Below are 24,174 nucleotides of genomic sequence, written 5' to 3'. Positions count from 1 at the left end.
ACCTCAGAGAGGTCATGCAGCGAGGCAATATGGGTGGAGCTCAGGAATAGGAAGGGTGCAGTCACGATGTTGGGGGTTTACTACAGGCCTCCCAACAGCCAGCGGGAGGTAGAGGACCAGATATGTAGACAGATTTTGGAAAGATGTAAAGGTAACAGGGTTGTAGTGGTGGATGATTTTAACTTCCCCAATATTGACTGGGACTCACTTAGTGCTAGGGGCTTGGATGGGGCAGAATTTGTGAGGAGCATCCAGGAGGGCGGCACAGTGGTGCAGTGGTTAGCACCGCAGCCTCACAGCTCCAGGGACCCGGGTTCAATTCTGGGTACTGCCTGTGTGGAGTTTGCAAGTTCTCCCTGTGTCTGCGTGGGTTTCCTCCGGGTGCTCCGGTTTCCTCCCACAAGCCAAAGACTTGCAGGTTGATAGGTTAATTGGCCATTATAAATTGCCCCTCGTATAGGTAGGTGGTAGGGAAATATAGGGACAGGTGGGGATGTGGTAGGAATGTGGGATTAGTGTCGGATTAGTATAAATGGGTGGTTGATGGTCGGCACAGACTCGGTGGGCCGAAGGGCCTGTTTCAGTGCTGTATCTCTAAACTAAACTAAACTGAGGGCTTCTTGAAACAGTATGTAGATAGTCCATCTAGGGATGGGGCCGTACTGGACCTGGTATTGGGGAATGAGCCCGGCCAGGTGGTCGAAGTTTCAGTGGGGGAGCATTTCGGGATCAGTGACCATAATTCCATAAGTTTTAAGGTACTTGTGGATAAGGATGAGTAGTCCTCGGGTGAAGGTGCTAAATTGGGGGAAGGCTAATTATAACAATATTAGGCAGGAACTGAAGAATTTAGATTGGGGGCGGCTGTTTGAGGGGAAATCAACATCTGACATGTGGGAGTCTTTCAAATGTCAGCTGATTAGAATCCAGGACCAGCATGTTCCTGTGAGGAAGAAAGACAAGTTTGGCAAGTTTCGGGAAGCTTGGATAACACGGGATATTGTGAGCCCAGTCAAAAACAAAAAGGAAGCATTTGTAAGGGCTGGAAGGCTAGGAACAGATGAAGCACTTGAGGAATATAAAGACAGTAGGAAGGAACTTAAGCAAGGAGTTAGGAGAGCTAAAAGGGGTCATGAAAGGTCATTGGCAAACAGAATTAAGGAAAATCCCAAGGCTTTTTATACATATATAAAGAGCAAGAGGGTAACCAGGGAAAGGGTTGGCCCACTCAAGGACAGAGATGGGAATCTATGTGTGGAGCCAGAGGAAGTGGGTGAGGTGCTAAATGAGTACTTTGCATCAGTATTCACCAAGGAGAAGGACTTGGTGGATGATGAGCCTAGGGGAGGGAGTGCAGATAGTCTCAGTCATCTCATTATCAAAAAGGAGGAGGTGTTGGGTGTCTTGCAAAGCATTAAAGTAGATAAGTCCCCAGGGCCTGATGGGATCTACCCTAGAATACTGAAGGGGGCAAGGGAGGAAATTGCTGTTGCCTTGACAGAAATCTTTGCATCCTCATTGGCTACAGGTGAGGTCCCAGAGGACTGGAGAATAGCCAATGTTGTTCCTTTGTTTAAGAAGGGTGGTAAGGATAATCCAGGAAATTATAGGCCGGTGAGCCTTACGTCAATGGTAGGGAAACTATTAGAGAGGATTATTCGGGACAGGATTTACTCCCATTTGGAAAGAAACGAACTTATTAGTGAGAGGCAGCATGGTTTTGTGAAGGGGAGGTCGTGTCTTAGTAATTTGATTAAGTTTTTTGAGGAAGTGACGAAGATGATTGATGAGGGAAGGGCGGTGGATGTTGTCTATATGGACTTTAGTAAAGCCTTTGACAAGGTCCCGCATGGCAGACTGGTGCAAAAGGTGAAGTCGCACAGGATCAGAGGTGAGCTGGCAAGATGGATACAGAATTGGCTCAGTCACAGAAGACAGAGGGTAACAGTGGATGGGTGTTTTTCTGAATGGAGGGATGTGACTAGTGGTGTTCCGCAGGGATCAGTGCTGGGACCTTTGCTGTTTGTAGTATATATAAATGATTTGGAGGAAAATGTAGCTGGTCTGATTAGTAAGTTTGCGGACGACACAAAGGTTGGTGGAGTTGCGGATAGTGATGAGAATTGTCAGAGGATACAGCAGGATATTGATCGGTTGGAGACTTGGGTGGAGAAATGGCAGATGGAGTTTAATCCGGACAAATGTGAGGTAATGCATTTTGGAAGGTCTAATGCAGGTGGGAAGTATACAGTAAATGGCAGAACCCTTAGGAGTATTGACAGGCAGAGAGATCTGGGCGTACAGGTCCACAGGTCACTGAAAGTGGCAACGCAGGTGGATAAGGTAGTCAAGAAGGCATACGGCATGCTTGCCTTCATCGGTCGGGGCATAGAGTATAAAAATTGGCAAGTCATGCTGCAGCTGTTCAGAACTTTAGTTAGGCCACACTTAGAATATTGCGTGCAATTTTGGTCGCCACACTACCAGAAGGACGTGGAGGCTTTGGAGAGGGTACAGAAGAGGTTTACAGGATGTTGCCTGGTCTGCAGGGCATTAGCTATGAGGAGAGGTTGGATAAACTCAGATTGTTTTCACTGGAACGACGGAGGTGGAGGGGCGACATGATAGAGGTTTACAAAGTTATGAGCGGCATGGGCAGAGTGGATAGTCAGAAGCTTTTTCCCAGGGTGGAAGAGTCAGTTACTAGGGGACATAGGTTTAAGGTGCGAGGGGCAAAGTTTAGAGGGGATATGCGAGGCAAGTTTTTACACAGAGGATGGTGAGTGCCTGGAACTTGCTGCCAGGGGAGGTGGTGGAAGCAGATCCGATAGCGACATTTAAGAGACATCTTGACAACTACGTGAATAGGAAGGGAATAGAGGGATATGGGCCCCAGCAGGCTTGGAGGGCCGAATGGCCTGTTCCTGTGCTGTCCTGTTCTTTGTTCTTTATCTCTATCTCTTTTGTCATCCAGGGATCTCTGGATTTGTTTGCACTACCTTTCCCGTTGAGGAAACATACCTTGATTGTGCCTGAACTGTCTCCTCTTTAATTGTTCAGTTACTGTTTTTCCTGCCAACCTTTGATTCCAGCTTCATTCTTACCCCTTTGAAGTTGGCTTTCCCAGAATTAATTATTCTTACTCTAGCTTGTTCTTTGTCCTTTCCCATAGCGTACCGTACCCCAGTTTTATATAGCGACAGTCCTGTACCCCATAGCAGCGTTGTATCTTGTATCGATATATAGAGCAGTGAGTAATATTGGGATTTGTCAGCACTTTACGTTTTGAGATTGAAGAAGTCTTGGTCCGGCCTGCTGGTCTTCTGCGAGCAGATTCCTGGCAGCACATGCCTGAGCTTGTGTCCAGTTTGACTCCTCTCCCCTTCCCTCCCCACCTTTTTCTCTCTCTGGTCATTAACCATTGTTGTGTTTTGTTTGCAGACTCCGCACTCAAGCAGTAGCAAAATGAGTGGTGAGACGGGCGCTGGGAAGCCCCTGAAGGTGGGATCACGTGTGGAAGTGATCGGGAAGGGGCACCGTGGCACTGTTGCATATGTGGGTGCCACTATGTTTGCCTCTGGGAAGTGGGTTGGAGTGATTCTGGATGACGCCAAGGGCAAAAATGATGGTACAGTTCAAGGCAAGCGGTACTTCACCTGCGAGGACAGTCATGGCATCTTTGTACGGCAATCGCAGGTACTGGGTTTCTTGGTCCTGGGCTGGGCGCAGGTTGGGGTCGCTGGGGTAACTCGGTGTGGGGACTAGGGATGAAGTTAAGGGGGTTGAGCTTTGGAGGTTGGGCCGGTTTGAGTGGGAGGGGACATGCTTGGAGTGGGTGGGTGGGTTCTTGTTGTTTGTGGAGTTCTGATTGGGGTGGCCTGATGTTTGGGGAGTTGGGTTGGTGGGTGGGGTGACTTCCTGCTTGGGGGGAAATCTCTGGGCGGTCTTGGTGATGGGGAGTTGGGTTTGGGGAAGGTGTGGTGTTTGGACGAGTGGTTAGAATTTGCGCACAGGGTGGTTCGATTTGCAACATGGAGGTGAGGTACCATGAGTAATGTTTCTGCTTATTCTCTTTCAGATTCAGATTGTAGATGATGCTGACACCACTTCCCCTGAAACCCCTCAGGAACCGTCTTCCTCAAAGGTTCCCAAACGAGGTAGGAGACCCTGTCTCTTGGGGAAGGACAGGTTTATTATTTTCTGTGGTTAAATATGCTGTCAACCATCAACGTCTAGCTCCATGGATCAGCTGATGAGCTGAGGGATCAGAGGAGATCCAAGAGCTGTGGACTGAACATGCATGGAGACACAGAAATTGGAGGGAGCTGGCGATGATTGGTGGGGAGAGATTCATTTGGGTCTGAAAACATAGACATTACAATAGAGAAACAGGCATTTGGGGTGATCCAGTCTGTCAGGATTTACCCTCCACTTGGGCAAAAAGTCGAAGTTACATTTGCCTACCTTGACCTCATTCCCTGCTCCTTCAATCCTCCAATCTAATCTGCAAATGTTGAATTCAGTTCATTCTCCACCACGAACCCTGGAAGTGAATCCCACTGCTCCTAGTTTCTCGAGATTTAGTTTATTCTTTCATGGGATGTGGGTGTTGCTGGCACGGTCAGCATTTATTGCCCATCCCTAATTGCCCTTGAGAATGTGGTGGTGAGCTGCCTCCTTGCACCACTGCAGTCTGTGTGGTGTAGGTACACCCACAATGTGGTTAGGAAAGGAGTTCCAGGATTTTGACCCAGCGACAGTGAAGAAACTGCAATGTCGAAACAGAGAGAGAGAGAGAGAGCAAACAGCAGAAAGTTTAAAAGAAGAGCAGCAGAGAGCGAGAGAGACCAACCAGTAGGAAGTTTAACAGCAGCGACAGAGAGAGAGACCAGCGAGGGGTTTAACAGAGCAGCGACAGGGAGAGCGAGACCAGCGAGGAGTTTAACAGAGCAGCGACAGAGAGAGCGAGACCAGCGAGGAGTTTAACAGAGCAGCGACAGGGAGAGCGAGACCAGCGAGGAGTTTAACAGAGCAGCGACAGAGAGAGAAGGACCTGCGAGGAGTTTAACAGAGCAGTGACAGGGATACCGAGACCAGCGAGGAGTTTAACAGAGCAGCGACAGAGAGAGCGAGACCAGCGAAGAGTTTAACAGAGCAGCGACAGGGAGAGCGAGACCAACGAGGAGTTTAACAGAGCAGCGACAGAGAGAGCGAGACCTGCGAGGAGTTTAACAGAGCAGTGACAGGGATACCGAGACCAGCGAGGAGTTTAACAGAGCAGCGACAGAGAGAGCGAGACCAGCGAGGAGTTTAACAGAGCAGCGACAGGGAGAGCGAGACCAGCGATGAGTTTAACAGAGCAGCGACAGGGAGACCGAGACCAGCGAGGAGTTTAACAGAGCAGCGACAGAGAAAGACCAGTGCGAAGTTTAACAGAGCAGCGACAGAGAGAGCGAGACCAGCGTGAAGTTTTAACAAAGCAGCGACAGAGAGAGCGAGACCAGCGCGAAGTTTAACAGAGCAGCGACAGGGAAAGCGAGACCAGTGAGGAGTTTAACAGAGCAGCGACAGAGGGAGCGAGACCAGCGAGGAGTTTAACAGAGCAGCGACAGGGAGAGCGAGACCAGCGAGGAGTTTAACAGAGCACTGACAAAGAGAGCGACACCAGCGAGGAGTTCAACAGAGCAGCGACAGAGAAAGACCAGCGAGGAGTGCAACAGAGCAGCGACAGAGAGAGCGAGACCAGCGAGGAGTTTAACAGAGCTGCGACAGGGAGAGCGAGACCAGCAAGGGGTTTAACAGAGCAGCGACAGGGAGAGCGAGACCAGTGGCGAGTTTAACAGAGCAGCGACAGAGAGAGCAAGACCAGCGAGGAGTTTAACAGAGCAGCGACAGAGAAAGACCAGCGAGGAGTTTAACAGAGCAGCGACAGAGAGAGCGAGACCAGCGTGAAGCTTAACAGAGCAGCGACAGAGAGAGCGAGACCAGCGCGAAGTTTAACAGAGCAGCGACAGGGAAAGCGAGACCTGCGAGGAGTTCAACAGAGCAGCGACAGGGAGAGCGACACCAGCGTGAAGTTTAACAGAGCAGCAACAGAGAGAGCAAGACCAGCGAGGAGTTTAACAGAGCAGCGACAGAGAGAGCGAGACCAGCGAGGAGTTTAACAGAGCAGCGACAGGGAAAGCGAGACCTGCGAGGAGTTTAACAGAGCAGCGACAGGGAGAGCGACACCAGCGTGAAGTTTAACAGAGCAGCGACAGAGAGCGAGACCAGCAAGGAGTTTAACAGAGCAGCGACAGAGAGAGCGAGTCCAGCGAGGAGTTTAACAGAGCAGCGACAGAGAGCGAGACCAGCAAGGAGTTTAACAGAGCAGCGACAGAGATAGCGAGACCAGCGAGGAGTTTAACAGAACAGCGACAGAGAGACCGAGACCAGCGAGGAATTTAACAGAGCAGCGACAGAGAGACCGAGACCAGCGAGGAGTTTAACAGAGCAGCGACAGAGAGACCGAGACCAGCGAGGAGTTTAACAGAGCAGCGACAGAGAGAGTGAGACCAGCGAGGAGTTTAACAGAGCAGCGACAGAGAGACCGAGACCAGCGAGGAGTTTAACAGAGCAGCGACAGGGAAACCGTGACCAGCGGGGAGTTTAACAGAGCAGCGACAGAGATAGCGAGACCAGCGAGGAGTTTAACAGAGCAGCGACAGAGAGAGCGAGACCTGCGAGGAGTTTAACAGAGCAGCGACAGGGAGAGCGAGACCAGCGAGGAGTTTAACAGAGCAGCGACAGGGAGACCGTGACCAGCGGGGAGTTTAACAGAGCGGTGACAGAGAGAGCGAGACCAGCGCGAAGTTTAACAGAGCAGCGACAGGGAAAGCGAGACCAGCTAGGAGTTCAACAGAGCAGCGACAGAGAGAGTGAGAGCAGCGCGAAGTTTAGCAGAGCAGCGACAGAGAGAGCGAGACCAGCGAGGAGTTTAACAGAGCAGCGACAGAGAGAGCGAGACCAGCGAGGAGTTTAACAGAGCAGCGACAGAGAGAGCGAGACCAGTGAGGAGTTTAACAGAGCAGCGACAGGGAGAGCGAGACCAGCGAGGAGTTTAACAGAGCACTGACAAAGAGCGCGAGACCAGCGAGGAGTTCAACAGAGCAGCGACAGAGAAAGAGTAGCGAGGAGTTTAACAGAGCAGCGACAGAGAGAGCGAGACCAACGAGGAGTTTAACAGAGCAGCGACAGAGAGAGCGAGACCAGCGAGCAGTTCAACAGAGCATCAACAGAGAGAGCGAGACCAGCATGAAGTTTAACAGAGCAGCGACAGGGAGAGCGAGACCAGCGCGAAGTTTAACAGAGCTGCGACAGAGAGAGCGAGACCAGCGAGGAGTTTAACAGAGCAGCGACAGAGAAAGACTAGCGAGGAGTTTAACAGAGCAGCGACAGAGAGCGAGACCAGCGAGGAGTTTAACAGAGCAGCGACAGAGAGAGCGAGAAATGCGAGGAGTTTCACAGAGCAGCGACAGAGAGAGCGAGACCAGCGAGGAGTTTAACAGAGCATCGACAGAGAAAGACCAGTGAAAAGTGCAACAGAGCAGCGACAGAGAGAGCGAGACCAGCGAGGAGTTTAACAGAGCAGCGACAGGGAGAGCGAGACCAGCAATGGGTTTAACAGAGCAGCGACAGGGAGAGCGAGACCAGCGGCGAGTTTAACAGAGCAGCGACAGAGAGAGCGAGACCAGCGAGGAGTTTAACAGAGCAGCGACAGAGAAAGACCAGCGAGGAGTTTAACAGAGCAGCGACAGAGAGAGCGAGACCAGCGTGAAGCTCAACAGAGCAGCGACAGAGAGAGCGAGACCAGCGTGAAGCTCAACAGAGCAGCGACAGAGAGAGCGAGACCAGCGTGAAGCTTAACAGAGCAGCGACAGAGAGAGCGAGACCAGCGAGGAGTTTAACAGAGCAGCGACAGGGAAAGCGAGAACTGCGAGGAGTTTAACAGAGCAGCGACAGGGAGAGCGACATCAGCGTGAAGTTTAACAGAGCAGCAACAGAGAGAGCGAGACCAGCCAGGAGTTTAACAGAGCAGCGACAGAGAGCGAGACCAGCGAGGAGTTTAACAGAGCAGCGACAGAGAGCGAGACCAGCAAAGATTTTAACAGAGCAGCGACAGAGAGAGCGAGACCAGAAGGAGTTTAACAGAGCAGCGACAGAGAGAGCGAGACCAGCGAGGAGTTTAACAGAGCAGCGACAGAGGGAGCGAGACCAGCGAGGAGTTTAACAGAGCAGCGACAGGGAGAGCGAGACCAGCGAGGAGTTTAACAGAGCACTGACAAAGAGAGCGACACCAGCGAGGAGTTCAACAGAGCAGCGACAGAGAAAGACCAGCGAGGAGTGCAACAGAGCAGCGACAGAGAGAGCGAGACCAGCGAGGAGTTTAACAGAGCTGCGACAGGGAGAGCGAGACCAGCAAGGGGTTTAACAGAGCAGCGACAGGGAGAGCGAGACCAGTGGCGAGTTTAACAGAGCAGCGACAGAGAGAGCAAGACCAGCGAGGAGTTTAACAGAGCAGCGACAGAGAAAGACCAGCGAGGAGTTTAACAGAGCAGCGACAGAGAGTGCGAGACCAGCGTGAAGCTTAACAGAGCAGCGACAGAGAGAGCGAGACCAGCGCGAAGTTTAACAGAGCAGCGACAGGGAAAGCGAGACCTGCGAGGAGTTTAACAGAGCAGCGACAGGGAGAGCGACACCAGCGTGAAGTTTAACAGAGCAGCAACAGAGAGAGCGAGACCAGCGAGGAGTTTAACAGAGCAGCGACAGAGAGAGCGAGACCAGCGAGGAGTTTAACAGAGCAGCGACAGGGAAAGCGAGACCTGCGAGGAGTTTAACAGAGCAGCGACAGGGAGAGCGAGACCAGCAAGGAGTTTAACAGAGCAGCGACAGAGAGAGCGAGTCCAGCGAGGAGTTTAACAGAGCAGCGACAGAGAGCGAGACCAGCAAGGAGTTTAACAGAGCAGCGACAGAGATAGCGAGACCAGCGAGGAGTTTAACAGAACAGCGACAGAGAGACCGAGACCAGCGAGGAATTTAACAGAGCAGCGACAGAGAGACCGAGACCAGCGAGGAGTTTAACAGAGCAGCGACAGAGAGACCGAGACCAGCGAGGAGTTTAACAGAGCAGCGACAGAGAGAGTGAGACCAGCGAGGAGTTTAACAGAGCAGCGACAGAGAGACCGAGACCAGCGAGGAGTTTAACAGAGCAGCGACAGGGAAACCGTGACCAGCGGGGAGTTTAACAGAGCAGCGACAGAGATAGCGAGACCAGCGAGGAGTTTAACAGAGCAGCGACAGAGAGAGCGAGACCTGCGAGGAGTTTAACAGAGCAGCGACAGGGAGAGCGAGACCAGCGAGGAGTTTAACAGAGCAGCGACAGGGAGACCGTGACCAGCGGGGAGTTTAACAGAGCAGTGACAGAGAGAGCGAGACCAGCGCGAAGTTTAACAGAGCAGCGACAGGGAAAGCGAGACCAGCGAGGAGTTCAACAGAGCAGCGACAGAGAGAGTGAGAGCAGCGCGAAGTTTAACAGAGCAGCGACAGAGAGAGCGAGACCAGCGAGGAGTTTAACAGAGCAGCGACAGAGAGAGCGAGACCAGCGAGGAGTTTAACAGAGCAGCGACAGAGAGAGCGAGACCAGTGAGGAGTTTAACAGAGCAGCGACAGGGAGAGCGAGACCAGCGAGGAGTTTAACAGAGCACTGACAAAGAGCGCGAGACCAGCGAGGAGTTCAACAGAGCAGCGACAGAGAAAGATTAGCGAGGAGTTTAACAGAGCAGCGACAGAGAGAGCGAGACCAACGAGGAGTTTAACAGAGCAGCGACAGAGAGAGCGAGACCAGCGAGCAGTTCAACAGAGCATCGACAGAGAGAGCGAGACCAGCATGAAGTTTAACAGAGCAGCGACAGGGAGAGCGAGACCAGCGCGAAGTTTAACAGAGCTGCGACAGAGAGAGCGAGACCAGCGAGGAGTTTAACAGAGCAGCGACAGAGAAAGACTACCGAGGAGTTTAACAGAGCAGCGACAGAGAGCGAGACCAGCGAGGAGTTTAACAGAGCAGCGACAGAGAGAGCGAGAAATGCGAGGAGTTTCACAGAGCAGCGACAGAGAGAGCGAGACCAGCGAGGAGTTTAACAGAGCATCGACAGAGAAAGACCAGTGAAAAGTGCAACAGAGCAGCGACAGAGAGAGCGAGACCAGCGAGGAGTTTAACAGAGCAGCGACAGGGAGAGCGAGACCAGCAATGGGTTTAACAGAGCAGCGACAGAGAGAGCGAGACCAGCGAGGAGTTTAACAGAGCAGCGACAGAGAAAGACCAGCGAGGAGTTTAACAGAGCAGCGACAGAGAGAGCGAGACCAGCGTGAAGCTCAACAGAGCAGCGACAGAGAGAGCGAGACCAGCGTGAAGCTCAACAGAGCAGCGACAGAGAGAGCGAGACCAGCGAGGAGTTTAACAGAGCAGCGACAGGGAAAGCGAGAACTGCGAGGAGTTTAACAGAGCAGCGACAGGGAGAGCGACATCAGCGTGAAGTTTAACAGAGCAGCAACAGAGAGAGCGAGACCAGCCAGGAGTTTAACAGAGCAGCGACAGAGAGCGAGACCAGCGAGGAGTTTAACAGAGCAGCGACAGAGAGCGAGACCAGCAAAGATTTTAACAGAGCAGCGACAGAGAGAGCGAGACCAGCGAGGAGTTTAACAGAGCAGCGACAGAGAGAGCGAGACCAGCGAGGAGTTTAACAGAGCAGCGACAGAGATAGCGAGACCAGCGAGGAGTTTAACAGAACAGCGACAGAGAGACCGAGAACAGCGACAGAGAGACCGAGCCCAGCAAGGAGTTTAACAGAGCAGCGACAGAGACCGAGACCAGCGAGGAGTTTAACAGAGCAGCGACAGAGAGAGCGAGACCAGCGAGGAGTTTAACAGAGCAGCGACAGGGAGAGCGAGACCAGCGAGGAGTTTAACAGAGCAGCGACAGAGAGCGAGACCTGTGAGGAGTTTAACAGAGCAGCGACAGAGAGAGCGAGACCAGCGAGGAGTTTAACAGAGCAGCGACAGAGAGCGAGACCAGTGGGGAGTTTCACAGAGCAGCGACAGAGAGAGCGAGACCAGCGAGTAGTTTAACAGAGCAGCGACAGGGAGACCGAGACCAGCGAGGGGTTTAACAGAGCAGCGACAGGGAGACTGAGACCAGCGAGGAGTTTAACAGAGCAGCGACAGGGAGTGCAAGACCAGCGAGGAGTTTAACAGAGCAGCGACAGAGAGACCGAGACCAGCGAGGAGTTTAACAGAGCAGCGACAGAGGGAGCGAGACCAGCGAGGAGTTTAACAGAGCAGCGACAGGGAGAGCGAGACCAGCGAGGAGTTTAACAGAGCACTGACAAAGAGAGCGACACCAGCGAGGAGTTCAACAGAGCAGCGACAGAGAGAGCGAGACCAGTGAGGAGTTTAACAGAGCTGCGACAGGGAGAGCGAGACCAGCAAGGGATTTAACAGAGCAGCGACAGGGAGAGCGAGACCAGCGGCGAGTTTAACAGAGCAGCGACAGAGAGAGCGAGACCAGCGAGGAGTTTATCAGAGCAGCGACAGAGAGAGCGAGACCTGCGAGGAGTTTAACAGAGCAGCGACAGAGAGAGCGAGACCAGCGAGGAGTTTAACAGAGCAGCGACAGAGAGCGAGACCAGCAAAGAGTTTAACAGAGCAGCGAGAGAGAGAGCGAGACCAGCGAGGAGTTTAACAGAGCAGCGACAGAGAGCGAGACCAGCAAGGAGTTTAACAGAGCAGCGACAGAGAGAGCGAGACCAGCGAGGAGTTTAACAGAGCAGCGACAGAGATAGCGAGACCAGCGAGGAGTTTAACAGAACAGCGACAGAGAGACCGAGAACAGCGACAGAGAGACCGAGCCCAGCGAGGAGTTTAACAGAGCAGCGACAGGGAGAGCGAGACCAGCGAGGAGTTTAACAGAACAGCGACAGAGAGCGAGACCTGTGAGGAGTTTAACAGAGCAGCGACAGAGAGAGCGAGACCAGCGAGGAGTTTAACAGAGCAGCGACAGAGAGCGAGACCAGTGGGGAGTTTCACAGAGCAGCGACAGAGAGAGCGAGACCAGCGAGTAGTTTAACAGAGCAGCGACAGGGAGACCGAGACCAGCGAGGGGTTTAACAGAGCAGCGACAGGGAGACTGAGACCAGCAAGGAGTTTAACAGAGCAGCGACAGCGAGACTGAGACCAGCGAGGAGTTTAACAGAGCAGCGACAGGGAGTGCAAGACCAGCGAGGAGTTTAACAGTGCAGCGACAGAGAGACCGAGACCAGCGAGGAGTTTAACAAAGCAGCGACAGGGAGACCGAGACCAGCAAGGAGTTTAACAGAGCAGCGACAGGGAGAGCGACACCAGCGTGAAGTTTAACAGAGCAGCGACAGAGAGAGCGAGACCAGCGAGGAGTTTAGCAGAGCAGCGACAGAGGGAGCGAGACCAGCGAGGAGTTTAACAGAGCAGCGACAGGGAGAGCGAGACCAGCGAGGAGTTTAACAGAGCACTGACAAAGAGAGCGACACCAGCGAGGAGTTCAACAGAGCAGCGACAGAGAGAGCGAGACCAGTGAGGAGTTTAACAGAGCTGCGACAGGGAGAGCGAGACCAGCAAGGGATTTAACAGAGCAGCGACAGGGAGAGCGAGACCAGCGGCGAGTTTAACAGAGCAGCGACAGAGAGAGCGAGACCAGCAAGGAGTTTAACAGAGCAGCGACAGAGAAAGACCAGCGAGGAGTTTAACAGAGCAGCGACAGAGAGAGCGAGACCAGCGTGAAGCTTAACAGAGCAGCGACAGAGAGAGCGAGACCAGCGCGAAGTTTAACAGAGCAGCGACAGGGAAAGCGAGACCAGCGTGAAGTTTAACAGAGCAGCGACAGGGAAAGCGAGACCAGTGAGGAGTTCAACAGAGCAGCGACAGAGAGAGCGAGACCAGCGCGAAGTTTAACAGAGCTGCGACAGAGAGAGCGAGACCAGCGAGGAGTTTAACAGAGCAGCGACAGAGAAAGACTAGCGAGGAGTTTAACAGAGCAGCGACAGAGAGAGCGAGACCTGCGAGGAGTTTAACAGAGCAGCGACAGAGAGAGCGAGACCTGCGAGGAGTTTAACAGAGCAGCGACAGGGAGAGCGAGACCAGCGAGGAGTTTAACAGAGTAGCGACAGAGAGAGCGAGAACGACGCGAAGTTTAACAGAGCAGCGACAGTGAGAGCGAGACCAGCGAGGAGTTTAACAGAGTAGCGACAGAGAGACCGTGACCTGCGGGGAGTTTAACAGAGCAGCGACAGAGAGAGCGAGACCAGCGAGGAGTTTATCAGAGCAGCGACAGAGAGAGCGAGACCAGCGAGGAGTTTAACAGAGCAGCGACAGGGAGACCGTGACCAGTGGGGAGTTTAACAGAGCAGCGACAGAGAGAGCGAGACCAGCGCGAAATTTAACAGAGCAGCGACAGAGAGAGTGAGACCAGCGAGGAGTTTAACAGAGCAGCGACAGAGAGAGCGAGACCAGCGAGGAGTTTAACAGAGCAGCGACAGAGAGAGCGAGACCTGCGAGGAGTTTAACAGAGCAGCGACAGAGAGAGCGAGACCAGCGAGGAGTTTAACAGAGCAGCGACAGGGAGAGCGAGACCAGCGAGGAGTTTAACAGAGCAGCGACAGAGAGCGAGACCTGTGAGGAGTTTAACAGAGCAGCGACAGAGAGAGCGAGACCAGCGAGGAGTTTAACAGAGCAGCGACAGAGAGCGAGACCAGTGGGGAGTTTCACAGAGCAGCGAAAGAGAGAGCGAGACCAGCGAGTAGTTTAACAGAGCAGCGACAGGGAGACCGAGACCAGCGAGGGGTTTAACAGAGCAGCGACAGGGAGACTGAGACCAGCGAGGAGTTTAACAGAGCAGCGACAGGGAGTGCAAGACCAGCGAGGAGTTTAACAGAGCAGCGACAGAGACCGAGACCAGCGAGGAGTTTAACAGAGCAGCGACAGAGGGAGCGAGACCAGCGAGGAGTTTAACAGAGCAGCGACAGGGAGAGCGAGACCAGCGAGGAGTTTAACAGAGCACTGACAAAGAGAGCGACACCAGCGAGGAGTTCAACAGAGCAGCGACAGAGAGAGCGAGACCAGTGAGGAGTTTAACAGAGCTGCGACAGGGAGAGCGAGACCAGCAAGGGATTTAACAGAGCAGCGACAGGGAGAGCGAGACCAGCGGCGAGTTTAACAGAGCAGCGACAGAGAGAGCGAGACCAGCGAGGAGTTTATCAGAGCAGCGACAGAGAGAGCGAGACCTGCGAGGAGTTTAACAGAGCAGCAACAGAGAGAGCGAGACCAGCCAGGAGTTTAACAGAGCAGCGACAGAGAGCGAGACCAGCGAGGAGTTTAACAGAGCAGCGACAGAGAGAGCGAGACCAGCGATGAGTTTAACAGAGCAGCGACAGAGAGCGAGACCAGCAAGGAGTTTAACAGAGCAGCGACAGAGAGAGCGAGACCAGCGAGGAGTTTAACAGAGCAGCGACAGAGATAGCGAGACCAGCGAGGAGTTTAACAGAACAGCGACAGAGAGACTGAGAACAGCGACAGAGAGACCGAGCCCAGCGACAGAGAGACCGAGCCCAGCGAGGAGTTTAACAGAGCAGCGACAGGGAGAGCGAGACCAGCGAGGAGTTTAACAGAGCAGCGACAGAGAACGAGACCTGTGAGGAGTTTAACAGAGCAGCGACAGAGAGAGCGAGACCAGCGAGGAGTTTAACAGAGCAGCGACAGAGAGCGAGACCAGTGGGGAGTTTCACAGAGCAGCGACAGAGAGAGCGAGACCAGCGAGTAGTTTAACAGAGCAGCGACAGGGAGACCGAGACCAGCGAGGGGTTTAACAGAGCAGCGACAGGGAGACTGAGACCAGCAAGGAGTTTAACAGAGCAGCGACAGCGAGACTGAGACCAGCGAGGAGTTTAACAGAGCAGCGACAGGGAGTGCAAGACCAGCGAGGAGTTTAACAGAGCAGCGACAGAGAGACCGAGACCAGCGAGGAGTTTAACAAAGCAGCGACAGGGAGACCGAGACCAGCAAGGAGTTTAACAGAGCAGCGACAGGGAGAGCGACACCAGCGTGAAGTTTAACAGAGCAGCGACAGAGAGAGCGAGACCAGCGAGGAGTTTAGCAGAGCAGCGACAGAGGGAGCGAGACCAGCGAGGAGTTTCACAGAGCAGCGACAGGGAGAGCGAGACCAGCGAGGAGTTTAGCAGAGCAGCGACAGAGGGAGCGAGACCAGCGAGGAGTTTAACAGAGCAGCGACAGGGAGAGCGAGACCAGCGAGGAGTTTAACAGAGCACTGACAAAGAGAGCGACACCAGCGAGGAGTTCAACAGAGCAGCGACAGAGAGAGCGAGACCAGTGAGGAGTTTAACAGAGCTGCGACAGGGAGAGCGAGACCAGCAAGGGATTTAACAGAGCAGCGACAGGGAGAGCGAGACCAGCGGCGAGTTTAACAGAGCAGCGACAGAGAGAGCGAGACCAGCAAGGAGTTTAACAGAGCAGCGACAGAGAAAGACCAGCGAGGAGTTTAACAGAGCAGCGACAGAGAGAGCGAGACCAGCGTGAAGCTTAACAGAGCAGCGACAGAGAGAGCGAGACCAGCGCGAAGTTTAACAGAGCAGCGACAGGGAAAGCGAGACCAGCGAGGAGTTTAACAGAGCAGCGACAGAGAAAGACTAGCGAGGAGTTTAACAGAGCAGCGACAGAGAGAGCGAGACCTGCGAGGAGTTTAACAGAGCAGCGACAGGGAGAGCGAGACCAGCGAGGAGTTTAACAGAGTAGCGACAGAGAGAGCGAGAACGACGCGAAGTTTAACAGAGCAGCGACAGTGAGAGCGAGACCAGCGAGGAGTTTAACAGAGTAGCGACAGAGAGACCGTGACCTGCGGGGAGTTTAACAGAGCAGCGACAGAGAGAGCGAGACCAGCGAGGAGTTTATCAGAGCAGCGACAGAGAGAGCGAGACCTGCGAGGAGTTTAACAGAGCAGCGACAGGGAGAGCGAGACCAGCGAGGAGTTTAACAGAGCAGCGACAGGGAGACCGTGACCAGTGGGGAGTTTAACAGAGCAGCGACAGAGAGAGCGAGACCAGCGCGAAATTTAACAGAGCAGCGACAGAGAGAGCGAGACCAGCGAGGAGTTTAACAGAGCAGCGACAGAGAGAGCGAGACCAGCGAGGAGTTTAACAGAGCAGCGACAGAGAGAGCGAGACCTGTGAGGAGTTTAACAGAGCAGCGACAGAGAGAGCGAGACCAGCGAGGAGTTTAACAGAGCAGCGACAGGGAGAGCGAGACCAGCGAGGAGTTTAACAGAGCAGCGACAGGGAGAGCGAGACCAGCGAGGAGTTTAACAGAGCAGCGACAGGGAGAGCGAGACCAGCGAGGAGTTTAACAGAGTCGCGACAGGGCGAGCGAGACCAGCGAGGAGTTTAACAGAGCAGCGACAGAGAAAGACTAGCGAGGAGTTTAACAGAGCAGCGACAGAGAGAGCGAGACCTGCGAGGAGTTTAACAGAGCAGCGACAGAGAGAGCGAGACCTGCGAGGAGTTTAACAGAGCAGCGACAGAGAGAGCGAGACCTGCGAGGAGTTTAACAGAGCAGCGACAGAGAGCGAGACCAGCGAGGAGTTCAACAGAGCAGCGACAGAGAAAGACCAGCGAGGAGTTTAACAGAGCAGCGACAGGGAGAGCGAGACCAGCGAGGAGTTTAACAGAGCAGCGACAGAGAGAGCGAGACCAACGAGGAGTTTAACAGAGCAGCGACAGAGAGAGCGAGACCAGCGAGGAGTTTAACAGAGCAGCGACAGAGAGAGCGAGACCTGCGAGGAGTTTAACAGAGCAGCGACAGAGAGAGCGAGACCAGCGAGGAGTTTAACAGAGCAGCGACAGAGAGAGCGAGAAATGCGAGGAGTTTCACAGAGCAGCGACAGAGAGAGGGAGACCAGCGAGGAGTTTAACAGAGCATCGACAGAGAAAGACCAGTGAGGAGTGCAACAGAGCAGCGACAGAGAGAGCGAGACCAGCGTGAAGCTTAACAGAGCAGCGACAGAGAGAGCGAGACCAGCGAGGAGTTTAACAGAGCAGCGACAGGGAGAGCGAGACCTGCGAGGAGTTTAACAGAGCAGCGACAGGGAGAGCGACACCAGCGTGAAGTTTAACAGAGCAGCAACAGAGAGAGCGAGACCAGCCAGGAGTTTAACAGAGCAGCGACAGAGAGAGAGAGACCAGCGAGGAGTTTAACAGAGCAGCGACAGAGAGCGAGACCAGCAAGGAGTTTAACAGAGCAGCGACAGAGAGAGCGAGACCAGCGAGGAGTTTAACAGAGCAGCGACAGAGAGCGAGACCAGCAAGGAGTTTAACAGAGCAGCGACAGAGAGAGCGAGACCAGCGAGGAGTTTAACAGAGCAGCGACAGAGATAGCGAGACCAGCGAGGAGTTTAACAGAACAGCGACAGAGAGACCGAGAACAGCGACAGAGAGAGCAAGACCAGCGAGGAGTTTAACAGAGCAGCGACAGAGAGCGAGACCAGCGAGGAGTTTAACTGAGCAGCGACAGGGAGAGCGAGACCAGCGAGGAGTTTAACAGAGCAGCGACAGAGAGCGAGACCTGTGAGGAGTTTAACAGAGCAGCGACAGAGAGAGCGAGACCAGCGAGGAGTTTAAAAGAACAGCGACAGAGAGCGAGACCAGTGGGGAGTTTCACAGAGCAGCGACAGAGAGAGCGAGACCAGCGAGGAGTTTAACAGAGCAGCGACAGGGAGACCGAGACCAGCGAGGGGTTTAACAGAGCAGCGACAGGGAGACTCAGACCAGCAAGGAGTTTAACAGAGCAGCGACAGCGAGACTGAGACCAGCAAGGAGTTTAACAGAGCAGCGACAGCGAGACTGAGACCAGCGAGGAGTTTAACAGAGCAGCGACAGAGAGACCGAGACCAGCGAGCAGTTTAACAAAGCAGCGACAGGGAGACCGAGACCAGCAAGGAGTTTAACAGAGCAGCGACAGGGAGAGCGACACCAGCGTGAAGTTTAACAGAGCAGCGACAGAGGGAGCGAGACCAGCGAGGAGTTTAACAGAGCAGCGACAGGGAGAGCGAGACCAGCGAGGAGTTTAACAGAGCACTGACAAAGAGAGTGACACCAGCGAGGAGTTCAACAGAGCAGCGACAGAGAGAGCGAGACCAGCGAGGAGTTTAACAGAGCTGCGACAGGGAGAGCGAGACCAGTAAGGGGTTTAACAGAGCAGCGACAGGGAGAGCGAGACCAGCGGCGAGTTTAACAGAGCAGCGACAGAGAGAGCGAGACCAGCGAGGAGTTTATCAGAGCAGCGACAGAGAGAGCGAGACCTGCGAGGAGTTTAACAGAGCAGCGACAGAGAGAGCGAGACCAGCCAGGAGTTTAACAGAGCAGCGACAGAGAGCGAGACCAGCGAGGAGTTTAACAGAGCAGCGACAGAGAGAGCGAGACCAGCGATGAGTTTAACAGAGCAGCGACAGAGAGCGAGACCAGCAAGGAGTTTAACAGAGCAGCGACAGAGAGAGCGAGACCAGCGAGGAGTTTAACAGAGCAGCGACAGAGATAGCGAGACCAGCGAGGAGTTTAACAGAACAGCGACAGAGAGACTGAGAACAGCGACAGAGAGACCGAGCCCAGCGAGGAGTTTAACAGAGCAGCGACAGGGAGAGCGAGACCAGCGAGGAGTTTAACAGAGCAGCGACAGAGAACGAGACCTGTGAGGAGTTTAACAGAGCAGCGACAGAGAGAGCGAGACCAGCGAGGAGTTTAACAGAGCAGCGACAGAGAGCGAGACCAGTGGGGAGTTTCACAGAGCAGCGACAGAGAGAGCGAGACCAGCGAGTAGTTTAACAGAGCAGCGACAGGGAGACCGAGACCAGCGAGGGGTTTAACAGAGCAGCGACAGGGAGACTGAGACCAGCAAGGAGTTTAACAGAGCAGCGACAGCGAGACTGAGACCAGCGAGGAGTTTAACAGAGCAGCGACAGGGAGTGCAAGACCAGCGAGGAGTTTAACAGAGCAGCGACAGAGAGACCGAGACCAGCGAGGAGTTTAACAAAGCAGCGACAGGGAGACCGAGACCAGCAAGGAGTTTAACAGAGCAGCGACAGGGAGAGCGACACCAGCGTGAAGTTTAACAGAGCAGCGACAGAGAGAGCGAGACCAGCGAGGAGTTTAGCAGAGCAGCGACAGAGGGAGCGAGACCAGCGAGGAGTTTCACAGAGCAGCGACAGGGAGAGCGAGACCAGCGAGGAGTTTAGCAGAGCAGCGACAGAGGGAGCGAGACCAGCGAGGAGTTTAACAGAGCAGCGACAGGGAGAGCGAGACCAGCGAGGAGTTTAACAGAGCACTGACAAAGAGAGCGACACCAGCGAGGAGTTCAACAGAGCAGCGACAGAGAGAGCGAGACCAGTGAGGAGTTTAACAGAGCTGCGACAGGGAGAGCGAGACCAGCAAGGGATTTAACAGAGCAGCGACAGGGAGAGCGAGACCAGCGGCGAGTTTAACAGAGCAGCGACAGAGAGAGCGAGACCAGCAAGGAGTTTAACAGAGCAGCGACAGAGAAAGACCAGCGAGGAGTTTAACAGAGCAGCGACAGAGAGAGCGAGACCAGCGTGAAGCTTAACAGAGCAGCGACAGAGAGAGCGAGACCAGCGCGAAGTTTAACAGAGCAGCGACAGGGAAAGCGAGACCAGCGTGAAGTTTAACAGAGCAGCGACAGGGAAAGCGAGACCAGTGAGGAGTTCAACAGAGCAGCGACAGAGAGAGCGAGACCAGCGCGAAGTTTAACAGAGCTGCGACAGAGAGAGCGAGACCAGCGAGGAGTTTAACAGAGCAGCGACAGAGAAAGACTAGCGAGGAGTTTAACAGAGCAGCGACAGAGAGAGCGAGACCTGCGAGGAGTTTAACAGAGCAGCGACAGGGAGAGCGAGACCAGCGAGGAGTTTAACAGAGTAGCGACAGAGAGAGCGAGAACGACGCGAAGTTTAACAGAGCAGCGACAGTGAGAGCGAGACCAGCGAGGAGTTTAACAGAGTAGCGACAGAGAGACCGTGACCTGCGGGGAGTTTAACAGAGCAGCGACAGAGAGAGCGAGACCAGCGAGGAGTTTATCAGAGCAGCGACAGAGAGAGCGAGACCTGCGAGGAGTTTAACAGAGCAGCGACAGGGAGAGCGAGACCAGCGAGGAGTTTAACAGAGCAGCGACAGGGAGACCGTGACCAGTGGGGAGTTTAACAGAGCAGCGACAGAGAGAGCGAGACCAGCGCGAAATTTAACAGAGCAGCGACAGAGAGAGCGAGACCAGCGAGGAGTTTAACAGAGCAGCGACAGAGAGAGCGAGACCAGCGAGGAGTTTAACAGAGCAGCGACAGAGAGAGCGAGACCTGTGAGGAGTTTAACAGAGCAGCGACAGAGAGAGCGAGACCAGCGAGGAGTTTAACAGAGCAGCGACAGGGAGAGCGAGACCAGCGAGGAGTTTAACAGAGCAGCGACAGGGAGAGCGAGACCAGCGAGGAGTTTAACAGAGCAGCGACAGGGAGAGCGAGACCAGCGAGGAGTTTAACAGAGTCGCGACAGGGCGAGCGAGACCAGCGAGGAGTTTAACAGAGCAGCGACAGAGAAAGACTAGCGAGGAGTTTAACAGAGCAGCGACAGAGAGAGCGAGACCTGCGAGGAGTTTAACAGAGCAGCGACAGAGAGAGCGAGACCTGCGAGGAGTTTAACAGAGCAGCGACAGAGAGAGCGAGACCTGCGAGGAGTTTAACAGAGCAGCGACAGAGAGCGAGACCAGCGAGGAGTTCAACAGAGCAGCGACAGAGAAAGACCAGCGAGGAGTTTAACAGAGCAGCGACAGGGAGAGCGAGACCAGCGAGGAGTTTAACAGAGCAGCGACAGAGAGAGCGAGACCAACGAGGAGTTTAACAGAGCAGCGACAGAGAGAGCGAGACCAGCGAGGAGTTTAACAGAGCAGCGACAGAGAGAGCGAGACCTGCGAGGAGTTTAACAGAGCAGCGACAGAGAGAGCGAGACCAGCGAGGAGTTTAACAGAGCAGCGACAGAGAGAGCGAGAAATGCGAGGAGTTTCACAGAGCAGCGACAGAGAGAGGGAGACCAGCGAGGAGTTTAACAGAGCATCGACAGAGAAAGACCAGTGAGGAGTGCAACAGAGCAGCGACAGAGAGAGCGAGACCAGCGTGAAGCTTAACAGAGCAGCGACAGAGAGAGCGAGACCAGCGAGGAGTTTAACAGAGCAGCGACAGGGAGAGCGAGACCTGCGAGGAGTTTAACAGAGCAGCGACAGGGAGAGCGACACCAGCGTGAAGTTTAACAGAGCAGCAACAGAGAGAGCGAGACCAGCCAGGAGTTTAACAGAGCAGCGACAGAGAGAGAGAGACCAGCGAGGAGTTTAACAGAGCAGCGACAGAGAGCGAGACCAGCAAGGAGTTTAACAGAGCAGCGACAGAGAGAGCGAGACCAGCGAGGAGTTTAACAGAGCAGCGACAGAGAGCGAGACCAGCAAGGAGTTTAACAGAGCAGCGACAGAGAGAGCGAGACCAGCGAGGAGTTTAACAGAGCAGCGACAGAGATAGCGAGACCAGCGAGGAGTTTAACAGAACAGCGACAGAGAGACCGAGAACAGCGACAGAGAGAGCAAGACCAGCGAGGAGTTTAACAGAGCAGCGACAGAGAGCGAGACCAGCGAGGAGTTTAACTGAGCAGCGACAGGGAGAGCGAGACCAGCGAGGAGTTTAACAGAGCAGCGACAGAGAGCGAGACCTGTGAGGAGTTTAACAGAGCAGCGACAGAGAGAGCGAGACCAGCGAGGAGTTTAAAAGAACAGCGACAGAGAGCGAGACCAGTGGGGAGTTTCACAGAGCAGCGACAGAGAGAGCGAGACCAGCGAGGAGTTTAACAGAGCAGCGACAGGGAGACCGAGACCAGCGAGGGGTTTAACAGAGCAGCGACAGGGAGACTCAGACCAGCAAGGAGTTTAACAGAGCAGCGACAGCGAGACTGAGACCAGCAAGGAGTTTAACAGAGCAGCGACAGCGAGACTGAGACCAGCGAGGAGTTTAACAGAGCAGCGACAGAGAGACCGAGACCAGCGAGCAGTTTAACAAAGCAGCGACAGGGAGACCGAGACCAGCAAGGAGTTTAACAGAGCAGCGACAGGGAGAGCGACACCAGCGTGAAGTTTAACAGAGCAGCGACAGAGGGAGCGAGACCAGCGAGGAGTTTAACAGAGCAGCGACAGGGAGAGCGAGACCAGCGAGGAGTTTAACAGAGCACTGACAAAGAGAGTGACACCAGCGAGGAGTTCAACAGAGCAGCGACAGAGAGAGCGAGACCAGCGAGGAGTTTAACAGAGCTGCGACAGGGAGAGCGAGACCAGTAAGGGGTTTAACAGAGCAGCGACAGGGAGAGCGAGACCAGCGCCGAGTTTAACAGAGCAGCGACAGAGAGAGCGAGACCAGCAAGGAGTTTAACAGAGCAGCGACAGAGAAAGACCAGCGAGGAGTTTAACAGAGCAGCGACAGAGAGAGCGAGACCAGCGTGAAGCTTAACAGAGCAGCGACAGAGAGAGCGAGACCAGCGCGAAGTTTAACAGAGCAGCGACAGGGAAAGCGAGACCAGCGTGAAGTTTAACAGAGCAGCGACAGGGAAAGCGAGACCAGTGAGGAGTTCAACAGAGCAGCGACAGAGAGAGCGAGACCAGCGAGGAGTTTAACAGAGCTGCGACAGAGAAAGACTAGCGAGGAGTTTAACAGAGCAGCGACAGAGAGAGCGAGACCTGCGAGGAGTTTAGCAGAGCAGCGACAGGGAGACCGTGACCAGCGAGGAGTTTATCAGAGCAGCGACAGAGAGAGCGAGACCTGCGAGGAGTTTAACAGAGCAGCGACAGGGTGAGCGAGACCAGCGAGGAGTTTAACAGAGCTGCGACAGGGAGACCGTGACCAGCGGGGAGTTTAACAGAGCAGCGACAGAGAGAGCGAGACCAGCGCGAAGTTTAACAGAGCAGCGACAGAGAGAGCGAGACCAGCGAGGAGTTTAACAGAGCAGCGACAGAGAGAGCGAGACCAGCGAGGAGTTTAACAGAGCAGCGACAGAGAGAGCGAGACCTGCGAGGAGTTTCAGAGCAGCGACAGAGAGAGCGAGACCAGCGAGGAGTTTAACAGAGCAGCGACAGGGAAAGCGAGAACTGCGAGGAGTTTAACAGAGCAGCGACAGGGAGAGCGACATCAGCGTGAAGTTTAACAGAGCAGCAACAGAGAGAGCGAGACCAGCCAGGAGTTTAACAGAGCAGCGACAGAGAGCGAGACCAGCGAGGAGTTTAACAGAGCAGCGACAGAGAGCGAGACCAGCAAAGATTTTAACAGAGCAGCGACAGAGAGAGCGAGACCAGCGAGGAGTTTAACAGAGCAGCGACAGAGAGAGCGAGACCAGCGAGGAGTTTAACAGAGCAGCGACAGAGATAGCGAGACCAGCGAGGAGTTTAACAGAACAGCGACAGAGAGACCGAGAACAGCGACAGAGAGACCGAGCCCAGCAAGGAGTTTAACAGAGCAGCGACAGAGACCGAGACCAGCGAGGAGTTTAACAGAGCAGCGACAGAGAGAGCGAGACCAGCGAGGAGTTTAACAGAGCAGCGACAGGGAGAGCGAGACCAGCGAGGAGTTTAACAGAGCAGCGACAGAGAGCGAGACCTGTGAGGAGTTTAACAGAGCAGCGACAGAGAGAGCGAGACCAGCGAGGAGTTTAACAGAGCAGCGACAGAGAGCGAGACCAGTGGGGAGTTTCACAGAGCAGCGACAGAGAGAGCGAGACCAGCGAGTAGTTTAACAGAGCAGCGACAGGGAGACCGAGACCAGCGAGGGGTTTAACAGAGCAGCGACAGGGAGACTGAGACCAGCGAGGAGTTTAACAGAGCAGCGACAGGGAGTGCAAGACCAGCGAGGAGTTTAACAGAGCAGCGACAGAGAGACCGAGACCAGCGAGGAGTTTAACAGAGCAGCGACAGAGGGAGCGAGACCAGCGAGGAGTTTAACAGAGCAGCGACAGGGAGAGCGAGACCAGC

The 24,174-nt window shown here is 54.2% G+C and overlaps 1 protein-coding gene across 3 annotated transcripts in view; it reads left to right on the top strand.

The window, feature by feature from the left end:
• Positions 1 to 3,445: 3,445 nt before the first annotated feature.
• The window catches only part of LOC137362377 (dynactin subunit 1-like), a 212,827-nt gene continuing 192,098 nt past the window's right edge, over positions 3,446 to 24,174 (top strand). For all 3 annotated transcript variants that reach the window (XM_068026785.1, XM_068026784.1, XM_068026783.1), the window contains exons 1-2: positions 3,446 to 3,696; positions 4,079 to 4,157. In XM_068026785.1, the coding sequence (XP_067882886.1) occupies positions 3,466 to 3,696; positions 4,079 to 4,157 (310 nt within the window). In that variant the 5' untranslated portion in view covers positions 3,446 to 3,465. The remainder of the gene's footprint in view (positions 3,697 to 4,078; positions 4,158 to 24,174) is intronic.

Source organism: Heterodontus francisci, unplaced genomic scaffold (assembly GCF_036365525.1).
Source record: "Heterodontus francisci isolate sHetFra1 unplaced genomic scaffold, sHetFra1.hap1 HAP1_SCAFFOLD_480, whole genome shotgun sequence".
Classification (NCBI taxonomy): Eukaryota; Metazoa; Chordata; class Chondrichthyes; order Heterodontiformes; family Heterodontidae; genus Heterodontus; species Heterodontus francisci.
Note: the sequence above shows the minus strand (reverse complement) of the source record. Positions and strands in the feature narration are given on the sequence as shown.